The sequence below is a fragment of the Taudactylus pleione genome, unplaced genomic scaffold, assembly GCF_031769625.1.
Source record: "Taudactylus pleione unplaced genomic scaffold, aTauple2 ptg000009l, whole genome shotgun sequence".
Classification (NCBI taxonomy): Eukaryota; Metazoa; Chordata; class Amphibia; order Anura; family Myobatrachidae; genus Taudactylus; species Taudactylus pleione.
In genome coordinates this window covers 15,007,258-15,026,135 of record NW_028284412.1, presented here as the reverse complement: position 1 = coordinate 15,026,135, position 18,878 = coordinate 15,007,258, and the positions used below count along the sequence as shown (strand labels likewise).

General features: G+C 45.2%; 1 protein-coding gene across 2 annotated transcripts in view; it reads right to left on the bottom strand.

Moving 5' to 3' along the window:
* Window positions 1-1,798: 1,798 nt before the first annotated feature.
* The window catches only part of LOC148542794 (ras-related protein Rab-9B), a 71,045-nt gene continuing 53,965 nt past the window's right edge, over window positions 1,799-18,878 (bottom strand). For both annotated transcript variants that reach the window (XM_088466834.1, XM_088466829.1), the window contains exon 2: window positions 1,799-5,884. In XM_088466834.1, coding sequence (XP_088322960.1) covers window positions 5,200-5,805 — 606 coding nt within the window. In that variant the 5' untranslated portion in view covers window positions 5,806-5,884 and the 3' untranslated portion in view covers window positions 1,799-5,199. The remainder of the gene's footprint in view (window positions 5,885-18,878) is intronic.

The following is an 18,878-nucleotide window of genomic DNA, read 5'->3' as shown; positions in this document are numbered from 1 at the left end:
AGGGGAGAGAGAAAGAGAGAGAGAGGTCATGAGGGAGAGAAAGACAGAGAGGGAGGGAGAAAGGACAGGAGGAATGAGGGGGGAGAGAGAGAGAGAGAGAGAGAGAGAGAGAGATGTCAGTAGGGCCGCCTACAAATGGCAGGTGTTCCTTCAGGAATGCCTCCGTTTGTCCGGCCACCCCCCCCCCACCCCGCCTACAAAACGGGGCGAGCTGTCGATCAACATCGACAGCCGCCCCGTTTGTAGCGAGCCCCGGAGCGAGCCAATTTGTCGCTCGCTCTGGGGCTTACGTATGCTCAGTGCGAGAGCTGCACGTGTGCAGGCCCCCACCATCGACCCGCTTGCGAGCGCATAGCGCTTGCGAACGGGTCTGAATAAGGCCCTAAGCGTACATTGGAGGCCATGCACTGAAGGAGATTCTGCACCTAGCATAGGGCTGTGCAAGTCACGATGGTACTTTCCAATGGTTGCGACTGCAACCACACAAAGTGGATGTCTCAGCCCTTGCACGCATGGTTGTACACCCAAGGAAGAGCTTATACTAGTATTAGCATAAAGTCACAGACACCACTAAGGCAAAAGGTGCAAACGTGGTCACCGCAGCATGTGACTCAGATTCAGCCACTTAATGTACAAATGTTACTATTACTGAATGTTTGATAAAGCTTGTTGCAATTTTATTTTAACATACTGTAGCACAATATTAGCAGCATTTTTTCCATGGGTTAAAATGGAATACACACAGACCAGCTACTTGTAATTCTGACATATTTTTGATGAGGAACAAAGCATAACAAAGAAAATGAGCATTAATGTAGCAGCATTTATCTTGATTAAGTAGTAACTTTTACATCAGCAAAGCTAAACTGTTCTAATATGGCTCACTGCATTCTCTTCACTGAGATGATATTAGGAAATAAAGGTTCATTCATTTGTATACATATTAAGCATTAGAGAAAGAGGACTGATCAAAGTTGTCATTTACTTTGGCTTGAAAACAGTCCCTCGTTTGTGGAGCACAAAGCAAGATATGTCATTTTAATACCAAATTAGCCTCATAAATACTGAATAATAAAATATTATTGTAGAATTCTGGTTTAAGTGTATGTATTCTTCTTGAACTTATACAGAGAAATCTATAGACATGTAAATAACACTCCTTGTTTCATAGTAAAAATTACAATCTTCCTACACATATATCAGCACTTGTTCATGGCTGCAGCATTCTGAAGTTCCTAGAGCCACTGCTGAATATTAGCTATAAGATGATTGGCAGTTAACCCCTTCGTGAAAATGAATAGTTTGTAAAGAACAATTTATTAATCAGTCAACAAGAGTCACCTACTGTATAAACGTGCTGGGCAAATGCTGTTGTGGCTTCATGCACCTATTTTTGAGCAAAATGTACCCGTTTTTATGGTGAATCACATTGATGTGCAAAACAAGATGGCAGTTATCACAGGGCTACAAACTGTTGCATGTTCTGATTGGAGGAGCTTGGTGGACTAGAGGTATTCCTTGCAGAGTGCGAGTTAGATGCACGTACCCTTCATTATACAAAGGTTTTGTTGTGCAGAACAAGATTACTAAAAGTAATTCAAAGTTCTGGATCAAATGGATAACAACTCCCGATTAGCTGCATTTTCTGAGAAACTGCAACATGTTTGTTTTCCACATTACTATAAATAGGCCTACGCTACACATACAAATGTGCTTTCCCATAAAAGTGAAATTTAATAGTATACTATTGAATTGCACTTTTATGGGAAAGCACATTTGTATGTGTAGCGTAGGCCTATTTAAAACAATGTGGAAAACAAACATTTAAACACAAAAGTGACATATGTAATAAAAACAGTATAAATGTCCTCTTGCTCTGCAGATTAATAGAAGACATAGATGAGGCTGCGCCTAGCAGAACTTTGGGGGAAAATTCAATTAGGCGCGAGTTTGCAAAAGGCATTCATTTGAACACTTTGCTTTAATTTCTCACACTTTGTCTTCATGCACGCACCCGAGATACGCACAATTATTATTTAATTATCAATAAATTAGAAATACCAATTTGCACTGCTTGCAGCGAGCAGGGCCGGATTAAGGCTTGTGGGGGCCCCGGGGCAACTAAGTTGTGGAGGCCCCATCGATAAAATTGCTACAGCCCCACACAACGACTACTATGCCCCTTGTCTCCAGACTCTCCACTGACCGGCAAGGATAGCAGTATACTACTTCATGTCTGCAGCACTGCTGGGAACCGACTCCCAGCAGTATAGTTTACATGATCTAGTACACTGCTAGGAGTAAACACAGGATTTTGAGTGGGGGGGTTAGAGAGAGGAGAGGGGAGGCAGACAGAGAGAGGGAAGGGAGTGAGATATAGGTACATTAAGCTGTCTTCGGGTACATACCGCAGTTGATAACCGCCATATGTACCTAGAATATTGCAAATGACAGTTCTTCCGATAAGAGCTGTCTTTTGTGATGGCTCCGGACAGGGGAACTTCTGGGTTTAACACCCAAAAGTCCCTCTGGCATCCTTCTGCGCGTGCACAGAAGACAGCAGGTGGTGATGGGAGGGATCCGATCGGATAGCTCCCAAGGGGGAGCGTCCCAATAAGAAGTCCATAAGCTTCTATGGAGTAACCCATTAGGACTAAGCATTCCAGTGCTTTGCACATATGGGGAATGCGGTAAACCCCCCGAAAACTGCATTTTTGGGGGGTTTACCTAATTTTTCTCTTTAGTACATGCCACTCATGGAGAGGGAGAAGGGAGAGAGAGTGATACAGAGGAAAAGAGAAATCGAGATAGATAAGATAGATAGCGAGTTAGGGAGAGAGGATGGGAGGGAGGAATGGACAGTCAGGAGCACATACATATTTCCCTACCTCTATTTACAGCCAGGGCCGTTGAGTGCTGCCGGGCCCTCTCGTGGGGGCGTGGCCTAATTGGGGGAGGTGTGGCCACGCCCCCTCGAAGAAAAAATAACCCAGCCCAGCGCAAAGCCAGGGGGGGCGCGATCAGTGTGATCGCTCCCCCAATCAGGCATAGGAGATTGCTCGCGGCTGCTAGGCAGCAGCCACAACAATCTCCAACTGCATCCCAGCACATGCTGTGTGCTGGGCTGCTGCGAGATAGTGAGGGGGGGGGGGGGTGCCAGACCCGGGCCCCCGCCGGGCCCCTCTGGAAGCCCGGGCAAATTGTACCCGCTCCCCCCCCCTCTCGGCGCCCCTGTTTACAGCAACAGGCAGCAGGGTAGGCTTCTCATAAGGGCAGGCACTTCACGGCAATAGGCCCCGCCCCTTGCCAATACACCCGCGAATCGCAGCATTATGTGAGTGTGGGGGCGGGGTTTCCATCCTCTGCTGCTGTCACGCTGTGTGCGGTCAGTGCAGTGCAGTATGCTGCCGGGCCTGCCCGTTGTGATCAGGAGTCGGCCAAGGAGGGTCAAGAGTGGCCCGGAATGTTTATGGCAGTGTGGGGGCCCCCAATATGTGGGGGCCCCTGGACAACCGCCCTGTCCGTCCCGCCTATTATCCGGCCCTGGCAGCGAGTCTGCAAATTTTGTCCAAAAAGCGAACAGGCAAAATAGCATAAAAAAGTGGGGAGACCTTCCTGGACCCCCAAAAAGTGGCAACTTCATTATCAGAATCATATAGAAGACTTTTCGTGGCCATAAGGAAAGTACTGTATGCGTTTAAAAGGTGTCAAATGGCTTATTTGTGCATTTTTTTAAAAAGTTAAATAAAAAGCTGTTGAATTTCGTTTAATTAAGAAATTAATCAGAAAATGCAAAACAGTAGAAAAAGTGATGCTTTTGGGTTAATTTGAGGCGACTTAAAAATAAAAAAAAATTATAAAAGCAATTATTTTTTGTTGAAATACTTTAATTAAATTTGGGGTGCATTATTTCGCTAAAAAGCTTATTTTGGGGTAATTTGAGGTCATTTTTTTCACCACAAATATGACATGTAATTATTGGATCAAATTAAGCTTATTGAAACATTTCAAATGCCTACTTAGTCATTGGGGGGAGGGCGGTTGCCAAGGGGTTCTAAGCAAGTCCTGACATTTTTACCTTAAAATACAGAATCACCCTACCTTTGCACCTGCTTAGGGAGTGCAAACAAAAACAGGTGATTTACTCTGAAAAAGAAATGAGAGTTCAGAATTGAATTGCAAATATAATTCGTAATGCGAATTTGCTGTGAAATCGCCTTGTGGGACCAAACTCGCACCTAATTGAATTCCCCCCATTATGAGATAAAGATAAAACTACTGAAGTAGTGATCACAAGTCATAACAGATATGACTTTATAGGAATCAGTGTGCAGTCTCCGTCCTGGGCCCCCTCCTCTCAGTTTGGCGGCCGGCAGCGCCGCACTGATAGACCCTGGGCACTAGATTGTGTCCAGAGTCTACGGCGCATGCACATGTCACCGGGAAAATGGCCGTTGCGGCCATTTTCCCTGTTTTCCATACTGCCATTTTCTGGCATTTTTTACAGCTCTGACACTGGCGGCGACGTGGGACTCCGGAGTGGTAAGTATAATATGGGTGCAGGGTGTGCGTGCAGGCCCCCCTGGAGCCAGGGGCCCGTGTGCACTGCACACCCTACACTAATTATAAATACACCCCTGGGAGGAATATTTTTACTCTTTAAACCACTTACATTTCTAATTTGATCCACAGTCCTGCAAAGATAAACACACACTGATCCTCTGAGGGCAGTTAAAAATGTACGTGTGAACTTATGAATGTGCTGAATGGAAAACTAGGTACATTTGCACATATAAAAAGCTCTATACTTTTGTACTATTCATTAATGACCTATATATTTTCTATGATATTCTGAAATAATCAAATCTAAAATATGTTATGCTCATAATTAACATACTCAGTGAGTATGTGATTCCAAAGACTGAGGTCTATAGTTTCTGGAAAATAAAAAAGTGCAAGTTAGTAATAAAAAAGTCCTTAATTCTATCACCTATGCCTGCAGTATGTGATCTTACTGTAACAACTCTTCTTAGAGATGTAACCTACGCTACCAACTACCGTCCATGAAGTAACCTATATGTACCAATAGTAACTAGTATCTAATATGCTGTCACTTTTGTACTTATTGTGTGAAAGTACATTTTTATATTTATTGTTTCAGTTTTTCTACTTAGAGCTCCCTAACCAAAATGTTCTTCTTCAGCAGCATGATGACCTTGAGCTGTGACTGCTATGAAGGTCTACAGTGTGACCAAACAAAGAATGTTCTACTTGATCTTCCACAGCCAAAACCTGCCTAACTGCTTCTTCAAATGCACCATCAACATTTGTGTCATCCTTTGCACTTGTCTCTAGGTAGGGATAACCCCCATTTTCACTGCACCAAGTTTGTGCTTCTGTTGTGCTAACCACCCTTTCATTCTTGTCAAGTTTGTTGCCTAAAACAACAAAGGGAAAACGATCAGGTTCTTTAACATCGGCATAAAAAATAAATTCCTTTCTCCAGCTTCCCAGATTATAAAAACTTTGCCTGTTGTCCACACTGAATGTAAGTAGACAGCAGTCAGCCCCCCTGTAGAAGGGAGTGCGAAGGCTCTTGAAGCGCTCTTGTCCAGCCGTGTCCCATATCTGCAGGGTCACCAACTTCCCATCTACTTCAAGGTCCCGGTTCAGAAATTCAACCCCAATGGTGTGAAATGCCTGAGAGTCAAACTTGTTGGTTACATATCGATTCATAAGGGAGCTTTTGCCAACACCTCCATCCCCCAGAAGGATGACTTTGAGGAGTAATGATTTTCCACTCATTTCTGCTGAATTCAAAGATGTCCCATAAAACACTAACTGGATGATGTTGACAAGCTGTTACCGAAAAGTGTGAGTCGACCTAAAATAGCAAAGAAAAAGTATTTTAAATTGGAGATTTTTTATTTGCTTTTCTATCAACACAATTCAAATTTAAGAAAAGTCAAATTCAAAGAACCTGTGCTGCTCCCTACCGCTGAAACCCTCTTCCTCTCCCCCATCAGACTCTCCACCTCTCTACAAAACGCGGATGCTGACTGTGGACAGGAGTACATTGTCACAGCGACTATAACCCTCCTCGACACCTCCCCAGATAGCTGCGGTCAGGACTGGGGAGCACATTCTGCGGCTGCTGCCTCTCTGGACCTCCTCCAGGCTCCTCCTGCACAGACCCCTTCCGTACCCTCCGGCAGTGATGGCGCTGTACAGTGCCTAGTGGTCAGCAAGCATCCTCACTGGACGAGGAGACAATTCCGTCCGCACTGATTGTTTGAGGAGATGCTGGGGGAGGTACCGGGCCAGCTGCTGCAGCGAACACACAGCACGTCCTGCAGGATCCACTCATTTTTAAAAAGCGAGTCACTCATTGCCTGTGACATGATTTTGCAATCACTGATATCTACACACATACAGGCAGGGTCACTCATACATACATATACATATATATATACACACACACACACACACATACACACAGTCAGGTGCATAAATATTGGGACATTGACAGAATTTTCAGATTTTGGCCTCTATTCACCACCACAATGGCTTTGAAATGAAACAAACAAGATGTGCTTTAACTGCAGACTTTCAGATTTAATTTAAGGGTAATTACATCCAAATCAGGTGAACGATGAAGGAATTACAACGATTTCTATATGTGCCTCCCACTTTTTAAGGGGCCTGACTGTATATATGTATGTGTATGTGTATATATACACACACACACATACAAGCAGGGTCACACATACATACCAGTGGCAGAACTATAGAGTGGTGGGCCCAGGTGCAGGAATATGCTTTGGGACTCCCTATGCAGTGCCCCCAGTAGTGGTCCCCCTATGCAGAGGTCCCAGTAGTGCCTCCTATACAGTGCCCTCAGTAGTGCCCCTTATACAGTGCCCCCAGTAGTGTTCCCCCTATGCAGTGCCCTTTATACAATGTCCCCAGTAGTGCCCCTTATACAGTGCCCCCATTAGTAGTCCCCCCTATGCAGTGTGCCCCCAGTAGTTCCCCTTATACAGTGCCCCCCAGTAGTGGTCCCCCCTATGCAGTGCCCCTTATACAGTGCCCCCAGTAGTGGTCTTGCCCAATGCAGTGATCCCAGTAGTGCCCCTTATACAGTGCTCCCCAGCAGCGGTCCCCCTTATACAGTGCCCCCCAGTAGTGGTCCCCCTATGCAATGCTCCCAGAAAGGGCCCCTTATACAGTGCCCCCCAGTAGTGGTCCCCCTATGCAGCACCTCCAGAAGTGCCCCAGTAGTAGTCCCCCCTACATATATAGGACAAACACATACACATATAAAAAAACCACAACACTTACCTGAATCCCTGCTCCAGCACCCGCCGCCGTCAGCTTCTCTGTCCTCCCACTCTGCACTATGGGAGAGGGAGAGACGTGATGATGTATCTCCCATCAACCACTGTGGGAGCCGGAAGGAGGAGCTCATGAGAGAGCTCCAGCCTGGCTCCCTTCATGGACGCAGCAGCCAATGAGAGTCTGACTCTCATTGGCTGCTATAGCAAACACACAGCTGCCGCTGGCGGCAGTGTGTTTCTGTGTAGTGCGGACCGCTCTCACTGCGGTCTGCACTAGACTTAATACTGTGGAGCTCGGGGGACACTGGCGGTGGGTGCAGTGTTGGTGTTGGATGCAGGCGCCTATGGGCTCCAGCACCACAGTGGGTCCCGGTGCAAGACACCGGCTGCAACACCACTCGGTCCGCCACTGATACATACACATATATACAGACATACAGGCAGGGTCACACATACAGACAGGGAGGTTCACAAATACACACATACAGGTATGGAGACACATACAGGCAGGGTCACACATAGACACATAGTGGGAGGCAGGGAGGGTCATAGACATAACCAGACAGACTAAGGCCCGTATTCAATTTGGAGCGAAAAGCCGGAATCGGCGAAAAAGTTTCGCTGATGACGTCAATTCGCCAGGCGGAAAAGTACACCATATTCAATTTGAAAGACTTTCCACCTAGGAAAAAAAAAAGTGCACAATTGGGGTTTTGGGGTACAACATTGCGGGAACCCCGTGCAGCCTTAAGACAGTCTCCTAAAGGTAAACTGCGTAAAAAAAAAAACACTTAAGAACACCCCAAAAAAAATCACTTCCATTTTGGGGGCGAAAAAAAAAAAGTTGGGGGACAAAGTTAAAAACTAGCGAACTAGACTCCAGGGGGCTCCCCAAGTATGCCCCAGGTGTTTTTTCATTGCAGGTGCTTGCGGCAGGTGGATTTTTCATGTTTTTTTTAAACTTAACTTTAGCAACTTTAAAATATGCTGGCCCCCATTTTCAAGTACCCCAAATTTGCTGGGATAACTAATTTTCTGAAAAAAAACAAACTCCTGAATACTATTCTGCACCACTTATACAAAAACGCTATTTAGCAGCTATTGAGCCCGTTTAAAAGCACCAAATACTTTCAGCAAGCCAAATCGGGGGTAACCATAGCTAACCCCCATGTAAGTGCATCTTTTGGAGGGTTTCAGGCTGATTTCCCCAAATCTGACACGATTTTCCGCTTGTTTCAATTTCGCCGGGTCCCGTTTTCGCGTACTTTCAAATTGAATATGGGGACACGCGGGCACACACGCGATACTTTTTCACATGCAAAACAGGCGGAATGTCTGGGAGTCGAAAAAGCATCGCGGGTGCGAATCAAATTGAATATGGCTCTAATGGAGCGTACACACGGTCAGATTTGTCAGACTTGTCAGATTTGTCAGATGAACGATTGAACGATTAAACGATCTGAACGATTTGAACGATTTTAACAAAGTTTTGAACGATTTGAACGATTTGAACGATTGAACGATTTTTGACTGCATTAAAATGAATGGAATCGTCCAAGTCTGACTGCAAACCCATCAGATGTCAGAAATCGTTATCTGACCATCGGGAACGCGCATCGTTGATCGTCCATCGTTCAGGCATGTCAGATATGAACGATTTTCCTTCAGATATGAACGACTGAACGATTTTTAAATCGTTATCGTTCATATCTGAAGGAAAAATCTGATCGTGTGTATGCACCATAACTGGGGTACCTCTCTCACCTTTATGTGGACCTGGCAGCTTCTTGCTCCATGTTACAGGATAGATTCCCTTCAGTAAACATACCCCTGATGTCGACATGCTGCTGGGGTCAAATGAGCATGTGCTGGGCTCCACCAATCAAGGCTCAGCACAAGCTCCTCTGATGGAGTATCACAGCAGGAAGGCAGGACTGGAGCCCCTTTTGCTCTGTATCCACACTTCCACAGCACCTGGCAGGCTGGACACGGACTCGGCAGGCTGTTAGCTATTTGACAGCTACATTCAGTGTCCGACTTCAGGGCGCCCTCTGGCAACATCAGCGCCCAGAGCTCACTCTCCGGTGGAACCGCCCTCCCTAAGCCCGTGCCTCCCATCAACAGCACTTTCGTCACAATGGGCCTGAATCAGAATTGTACGTTAAACCCTGTTATTGTAGGAGTGTCGAAGCCAGGGTCTGCGTCTTCCCACGCAGATTTCTTGGCCCCAGCAGAGGAGTTTTGCTTGCCATTCTGTGTAAGCTACATCTTAGGACACAGCACTCGGATCTACAATGCCGGCAGTGGACGTCTTTAGTCTTCAGAGCCTCCTGCTGCATTAGCATTTTTCGCATCACTGCTAGGAGAACCAGGGCCAGATTAACAATGGGGTAAATGGAGCTAGAGCTTCAGGCCTCCACATAAATATAGACCCATTATCATGGCAGCATATGCCTATCTCTCCAAAAAGCTTGCCATAAATCAAATGTATTAAACCGTATTTCTAGTATTTTCACAAAAAGATTTATTTTTATGTATGTAGAGAAACATTAAGGCTGATAGCGCAGGGGGTGTACATGCTAAGTGACTATGGGGTCTATTTACTAAGCTGTGTTAGGAGATAAAGTGAACGGTGATAAGGTACCAGCCAACCAGCTCCTCACTGGCATTTTTTAAACACAGCCTTTGAAATGGCAGTTAGGAGCTGATTGGCTGGTACCTTATCACCGTTCACTTTATCTCCTAACACAGCTTAGTAAATAAACCCCTATGGCTCTACATTTTCCACTAAGTATTCTAAATGTTGTTACAGCCAACGTTTTCTCAATATCGGTCAACAAGATATACATTCTGTAATAATAATATGTAAGAAATAAAGATTGAACACTAAAAAATAGATAGTAAATTACCATTCTAACAATGTGTATTCTCGTATACACCCACAACATAAGAACGTTACCCCCTATCTGTCTCATCCAGAGATAATTTAATTAAGATGTGGCTCAATCAAAATTACTCTATGCTCTCGAACATTCCCCAACTTATATACACGGGAACATACAGTATTCAAGAAAATAGATTAATCTATATCATGTCTTGGCGAATGAGTGGGACAGAATCCAACTGGTTCTAATCACACTGGCTCTCTCTCTCTATATATATATATATATATATATATATATATATATATATCTATATCTATCTTATCTTATGTACAGTATTTATTATATATATTTTCCCCCAGTCAAAATCCTGCGTTTGCCCCTAGCAGTGTGCTAGATCATGACCGCTATGCTGGCGGGAGTCAGTTCCCAGCAGTGTTGCAGACAGGATGTAGTATGCTGTGACCTTGGCGGTCAATAGAGAGTGCAGAGACAAGGTAAGTGGCATAGTAGTCACTGTGTGAGGCTGTGGCAATTTTATTGATGAGGCCCCCACAAGCCTTAATCCGGCCCTGCGCAAGAGGGAGAGTGCTATGCACCAGACAGGTCAATTAAAACTCTCCTTCTGTAAATCAAGTTATAACACATCCAGGTATTGTCTGGACCTGCTTCACCTAGATAATGGGCAAAGCAGGGACAAACATTTACCACTCGTTCATCTCCCTCGCAGAGCCTGATTCTGAGTCGAGTAGAAACCCAAATGTGGACAGACTGCACATGTGTTGTACCATGCATACGCACATGGCCAAAGTTTGTGGTGACAGCTCTCTCTTTGGGAGAAAGTAGTGTTTCAACTGGGCAGTTATCTATGGATGCACGGAACAGATCTGTTACATGGGAATGTCAATTGCATGGAGCCCAACTTCTATGATGGAGATGCCTGTTTCTGATGAATGTTTTGCACCAGGGGAATCTTAAGAGAGGAGGGGGCCCGTGTGCACTCCCCGTGCAGGGCCCCCTCCTCTCTTCCCGGTGGTCGGCAGATGACTGACACGGCTGGCCAGCCACCGGGACATTAGTAGACTCTGGGCACTAGAATGTGCCCGCAGTCTACTGTGCATGCGCAGAACACCGGGAAAGTGGTGGCGGCGCCCATTTTCCGGTGTTCTGAGCAGCGCTTGCATCCGACGCGGGACCACGGACAGGTGAGTTTAATATAATATGGGTGCAGGGTGTGTGGTGCGGGGCCCCCCTGGACCTGGGGGTCCGTGTGACCCGCACACACTGCACCCATTATAGTGACACCACTGTTCTGCACTCATAATTGATAACGAAGATGATTGCAGATGGAAAAACAGTGAGCGACACGGGCTTCAGAACATTTTTGGGTTGGGGGAAGGGGGCAAGATTTGATTTCATTTTGGCTCCCCTAAATTGATAAATGTCTGAATAAAGTAGGGCTTTGTGGCGGGCACACTGTAACTACAGCTGCTTAACGTGAGAATGCATCCACCGCACCAGTGCAGGGCTAGTGGCTCAAACAATTGAATTGGCTCCCGGCCAGTTTACACGGGAGCTAATTATTTCAAACAAATTTATCTCCCTCATAGAGTGCAGTTGTGAGACCACCATATAATAAAATGCAATTTTGTTAATGACACACAATATCATCCCCTCATTAAATAATCCTTCCTCAAAAATTAAATTCAACAAAATTATCCAATTTATAATAAATAGCTCTCTCATCACCAGAAATAATGCTGGATACACACTGTACCATATATTATTCATACACCCTATGAACGATATATATATATCGTTCAATGCATCTGGCTGCGTGGAGACACGATATATCTATGAATGATGTAGTTCACAGACATATCGCGTCGACTGTGCCGTATGGTAGATGTGCTATTTGTGCAGATATAATGTGCGCATCTGCCGGTGTGTACAGGCTACCGACCGTCCAGATATGTTGGCTGCAGGAACTGCCTACAAATGACATCACAACTGGGCGGGCAAATTTAAATGCCTGCCTAGTTGTGATGTTTTCCCAGGCATATTGAGCAGCTGATTGGTAAGTGTATATGAACCGCCCCCTTCTGAGGTTATCCAAGATCTCTGATGAAAGAAATCATGCATGTCCATGCTTCAGCGAAGCCTTCCAGGCATTCCCGGGTCCCCCTGTCATGCATATGCGCAGATGGACCATCGCGCATGCGCATACCACTGGAGCCCTGTTGCTGGCAGCGTTAGGCTGCCAGCAGCCCAGCGGAGAACTTTGCCGAGGACGAGGACATCGCGGGACCTCGCCAGAGGGGTAATTATTAATAAATACTTACCCCTCTGGCATTTTCGTTTGTATCACAGTGATACTACACAAAAATTGCCTTAGGAATTTACGCTCATTTATAAATGGGGCCCAAAATGTGTATTTATGAACGTAATTGAAAACAATACTATCAATAAAAAAAACTGCTATAAGGCTTCCAGTTCAATCAGGGCCTCACGCTAGCCAGCATGTTAACCTAACCTAGTATGTTATCAACCCAATCTTGAAAACTAAAGATCCATCTATACCTTACAAACACTGATGTTGAAATATTGAAATATAAACAGGTCTGGTCCAGACTGATGGAGTCCCAATGGGCTGTGAATGATTATGGACCAAGTCATGGTGATAATGTAGAATCCCATGCATTACTTGAAATGGGATGCAGTCACAATACCGGGACATGGGATGCTGGCGCTTATAATACTAGCATCGTAATACCGACACCTGTCAGAATCCAGGCACTGGCATCCCGACTGCTGGAATCCCGAAGGTATGTAGTGGGTGGACAGGGAGAATTTTGGTTAGGCATTAGGGGGAGGGTAAGGGTTAGGAACTAGGCAGGGAGGGTTGGGCACTAGGGGGGAGGTTAGGTTAAGGTTGCTGAGAGGGAGGGTTAGGAGTAGGGGTAGGATAAGGATATCTACCCACAGATGTTGGTATCCTAACCCTGTCGGGATGCCGGCATTAGGATTTTGACTGACATTACGTACCCAACCCCTTGAAATGTGGTGTATCTGACTTACTGACTCTTCGTGGCTGCAGCACAGTTGAATATTCAAAACACCAAATGTCACCCCAAGTGCTGCCAAACATCACTGGCAGTTGGTGTGGCTCTCCTATTTGAATAGTAAGGGAAGGGAATGTGTTACTACACAGGTGTTGGAGGGGAATGTGTTACTACACAGGTGAGGGAGGGAAATGTCAAATGTGTTACTACGGTGTGAGGGAAGGGAATGTGTTACTACAGGGGTGAGCACGGGTAATGTAGAACTACAGAGGTGAAGGGGGGGACTGTGTTACTACAGAGGTGGGCGAGGGTAATGTGTTACTACAGGGTGGAGTGGGAGTAATGTGTTAAGGTGGTGAAGGAGGAGAATAAGTTACTCCAGGTGTGAGTGAGGGTACACAGGTGAGGAAGGGGAATGTTGAATGTGTTACAACACAAGCGAATGTGGGAAATGTGTTACTACAGATGTGACTGAGGATAATGTGTTACTTCATGAGGGAGTGGAATGTGTTAGTACACAGGAGAGGGAGGGTAATGTCTTACTATAGCAGTGAGGGAGGGGATGCATTACTATAGAGATGAAGGATTAATGTGTTACTGGGGTGGTATGATGGAAACAGTAAATATCTATGGTCTACCCAGGTGAAACCTGATACATCAGCTAGTGTATAATAAACATAAAGATAAGTGACTAGCTTTAGTGTAGGAAATTTAAAAATGTAAATTATTAGGGTATATAGTAATCACAAAATATATGTGATATAAATACATTATGTGAGTGGAAACAAGAATAAGTAGATTATGTTAGAATATCAAATATCTCTGCAATACAATTTTTCCTAAAGAAAAGAACTGACAGGTGGTGTGACTGGGGCGGTACATCTGTCAAACCGTAACGCAGGTGTCCTAAGGCGAGCTCAGGGAGGACAGAAACCTCCCGTGGAGCAGAAGAATATTTGCTACTACCACCAAGATCTGCACCCACGGCGGCACCTAGATGACAGCTCCCAGCGCTCTGATTTGTGACATTGACCAAATCAGTGCTGGGGCCATTAGGCTGCAACTAATGGCTCCTCTTTATTACCTAGCAAAGAGCAAGTGGCAGATAGGAGTGGCACAAGAGAGTTGCTATTACACTGGCCACCAAAGATTATAGGCCAACTAAATTATAGCCACTAGTGGCTAAATATCTAAAATACACTGACCATAAAAGTCCTAAGTCCTAAGTCCCCCGGGGGTGCCTAACCCTAACCCTCCCTCCCCCTAGCCTAACCCTAAGTCCCCCCCGGGAGCCCTAAACCTAACAGCAGAATGGCCTTTGTTTTGTACACTAGCCACCAGAGATTACTGTACTTTAGTCACTGTGAAAGAGGGATGGGGCTGGTAGAAGCATTGTTCATCATGTAATTAAGTGACACGATTTCTGAATGTGGACCTAATGCACTCCACATGCCTGTTTGTCTTTGAACCCAAAATCTTGGGTCATCAGATTGGAATTACATGAATCTGTATGCCTGAGACATCGCTGTATGTCTGTAGACCTAAGTCATACTTGCCAAATCTCCCTGATTTTCAGGGAGACTCCATGAATTAGTAGCAATCTCCCTGACTCCCCGAAGAGTCTAGCAATCTCCCTGATTGCACCTATGAAGCTGTTATATAATAAACCCCCTAGAGATATAGACATTCAAATCATACTTGCCTACTTTTGCAAAAGGAATTTCAAGGAGATTGTGAAAGCAGCACCTACGAGCGCAGCGGTACAGTGGGCGTGTACTGATAAATCTGAGAGGCGTGTCCTAAAATTGACTTACATCCAAATGTAAACGAGCCCAAAAGCAGTTAGTAAGATCTAATTTTTTATGAAAACACACTGATACGTTACAGAATATGCATGTAGCCATAGGGATCATTGTGTCTTATAACCAATGCAGGGAAATTATACTAATGGTCCCATTTGGATGTAAATATCTCTGTTTATTTTTATATATAAAATATTCATAATGGGGGTAAGGTAGAATCAGGGAGATTGCTACTGTTTCAGGGGGTCTCCCTGACTATCAGGGAGAGTTGGCAAGTATGATTCAGATGGGGTCATTAGTGTAATTTCCCTGCATTGGTAACAATGCCTGTGCTGTGCCTACACTGAACAATCAGTCGTTCAGTGTAGGCACCCTCTCTCATCCCCGACCTTGGCCAATCTGTCGTTATCGGCAGATTGACCAGCATGTTCGGGCGATGATAGATGCCAAAAACGACCAGTGAACGCTTGCATCGCTGGTCGTTTTTGACATTAAACAGCCTGATTTGCACCCGATTAACAAGTGATTAAACGATAACTATGTTGTTATCGTTCAATCGGGTAGTGGATACCTGCCTTAAAGCTGGCCACACATCAGACCAACCAACCATCCAACTTGTCTGTCCAACTAAAACACTTCCCCACACATCTAACTAAGGGAACACATCCACTAGGCATTTCTATGAGCGATTGAACGATCCCGCTGGTCATTTCCAACATCAGTCATCGGCCGAGCATTCTGAACAACCTGACGATAACGTCAGGATGAGCATGTTAGGGGATGATTGATGTGCCTACACTGAACGACTGCTCGTTCAATTTAGGCACAGCACAGACTGCCAAACAACTGCACGATTACAATGTCATAATCATGCAGTCGTTTTTAGGTCTGTAAGTGGATGTGTGCCTTAACTTTTCATCCAACCAGCCAAACTGCCAACTTTTTCATCAGACCAGCCAACTTCTGTCCAACTTCTGATGTCACAGTAGTAGGTGGACAGAGTGTGCACGAAGTACCATTTAGGGTTGGTGCCGGGGTGGGGGTGGGGGTTTGGCGAAACGCATGCGTGCCAGTGCGTTTGAACGTTGTTGCAGGGATGTGCATAAATAAGCCACTGTGACACCATACGCATCTTGGGCTTTCACTGCATGCAATGAGGTTAGCAATTCCTGAGTATGGTCTGACCTTGTGCAAGTGTGTGTGAGGCTCCGATTGTACTTGATGTTAACAATGTTTTCGCAGTCTTACTAAACATTACGGATGTGTGTAAGGTAAAGTGGGCGTCCTTATGTTAGGCTGCGTGTGGTATTGCGATCGCAGACATTAGTAGATCTTTGCAGTGAGACTGCGTGCATACACGCTATTGCAATCGCAGTTGCGAACCGTATTGAATCAGGCCCTTTGTACACTATTAGTGTATTAAGAAACAAAAGCAAGCATGTAGACACGTCAAAAGTAGAGTAAGGGGTTATCACAAATAATCCACCGCATGCTGATGCATCTGTCTGGAGGCAGATCACTTGCATGTACATGTCCTCTTGTGGAAAATATGCACCGACAAGGATAATGATTGGCAGCTGCATCTAATTGGCTACCTACACACTATACAATTATTGGCCCGATTTGCTAATAATGGGGTGATCGGCCCGATTTATTGTATAGTATGAACGATCTTTTCAGCATTTCACCAATAAAACATCCACAAACGCATTCCTTCGATTATCTGCTCTGTCAAGAACTAAAATCTCAGCCTCAAACTCCCGATATCAAGCAGTGTGTGTGCATTTTCCATAATCTGCCCATGTTTCTTATGTTCTCCTGTCACTATGTCATCATCCTTGTGGGTGGACATATGCAAAATCAGTGTGGTGTGGTAAAAAATCACTAGCTTCTATGGAAAAATTGCATAATGTGTAACACAAATATTGGGGCTGGCAATTTGCTGAGTAGTGGGCTGTGTGGGCCGCAAGAAAAAAAAAAAAAGTCTTATATGCAATTCTGAAAGGTTTTTTTTATTTTTTTTTTAAAAAACAACAATAAAGTTAAAGCAAAGAGATGTCAGGTATTCAGGAAAAAACATTAACTTTTATATTTTCTTCCCGATATTTGACATCTATTTGCTGTCACCAATTTTTGAAATTCAGGAGAAATCTTATTGGATATAATAACTTTTAAAACTGAACCAAGATGAGAGTGTGTCAATCTAGATCTAGCAGGAGACTTGTTTCCTTTCATTAGTGAGAATAATTGCTCACACTGGTAGGTACTTCCCAACATGGAAATAATTTCACATGTGAACTTGCGAGTTTCTACAAATCGCACAGGCAAATACTTATAAAAGTCACGTACACCAACTTCGTTGAATTTGAGATTCAAATTTGAAATCGCATTGAATCTCACTTACATCAATTTGCAAATTAGTTAGCACTTTTTCTATTTCAATTTAATTCACTTACTGCCCCCATAGCCTCACACACAGATGTTGCCCCAATTCTATAACTGTGGAAGGTAGGCAGCAACTGTGGGACTGCAGAGACAGTGGAACTTATCACAGCATGGCAGCACCAGGCAGTATTTACAGGCTGTACAGTGTGTTACTGCTGGAAGGTGGGATTCTAAGAGTGCAGGTCTTGTGGGGTGTGGAGTCTCTCCCCGGCAGCGCGTCATCACGTCAACGACACTTGTAACTGTTGGGCCACATAAAATTTGCCGCATGTTTGACATGTCTGATCTAAGTGCAATGCTAAATGCAGATTTTTGCGAGTGTGCACAATGGGTCCTGCGTAGTTGCACGCAGCCCCTTCGATGAGTCTGCCTGCCTGAAGGGGCGGTGTGGGAGCGGCGGCAGCCAGCGTTCCCGGAAACGGGGGCGTCAGCCCTGTATTACGGGAGTGGCAAGGCCAGGGACTGACGGACGCAATCTCTTTGCCTCGCAAGCCGTCCACCATCGCGACCATCCACCACCGATGGTGGTGGTGGTGATCGCAATCTGCGATCCCAGTAGCAGTGCTTGGATCGCAAATGCAGCAGGGGGTGTCATACACCTCCTGCTGCATTTGCATATTTACAATGATGGAGTTGCAATTCCTATCGATGCTGAATCACCCTCTACGTCCTTCCCATATATGCTAATATTATTAGTAATATTTCTGCTAGGATCTATTCACGCTATAACCGGGGTATTAAGCGGTCAGTCCTCAGCAGGGGAGTTTCTAGAGAGTAGGGGGCCCGTGTGCAGTCTCCGACATGGGCCCCCTCCTCTCTGTCTGGCGGCCGGCAGCGCACTGAGTTGTGCGCAGCCAGCGCCGGAGTTATAGACTCTGGGCACTAGAGTGCGCCCAGAGTCTTTAGAGTATGCGCATTTTCCCTGTACTGCTCATATGCAAACGACAGGAAAATGGCCGTGGCGACCATTTTCCAGTCGCTTTTACAGCGCCAGCCCCCCACGGCGAAGTGGGACTACGGAGAGGTAAGTAATACTATGGGTGCAGAGTGTGCGGTGCGGGCCCCCCAGGGGCCCGTGAGCCCCGCACACCCTGCACCCATTATATATACGCCCCTGGTCCTCAGTAATAAAGTATATTTCTAAATTTTAAAGAAGGCAACTTAGGTATGGATTAATGTGTACTTTTGTTGATTTCTCCTTTTTAGAAACGTGTTTGACCACTAGATATTTTCTCTGAATCTATGGGTATTTTGATGTTTACATGTGATGCGAAATCCCATTGGTTACATTGGTACTGCATAACCAAGAGTCTTATGTCAATAGATCTACTGTAGATACTTTGGGTCTGA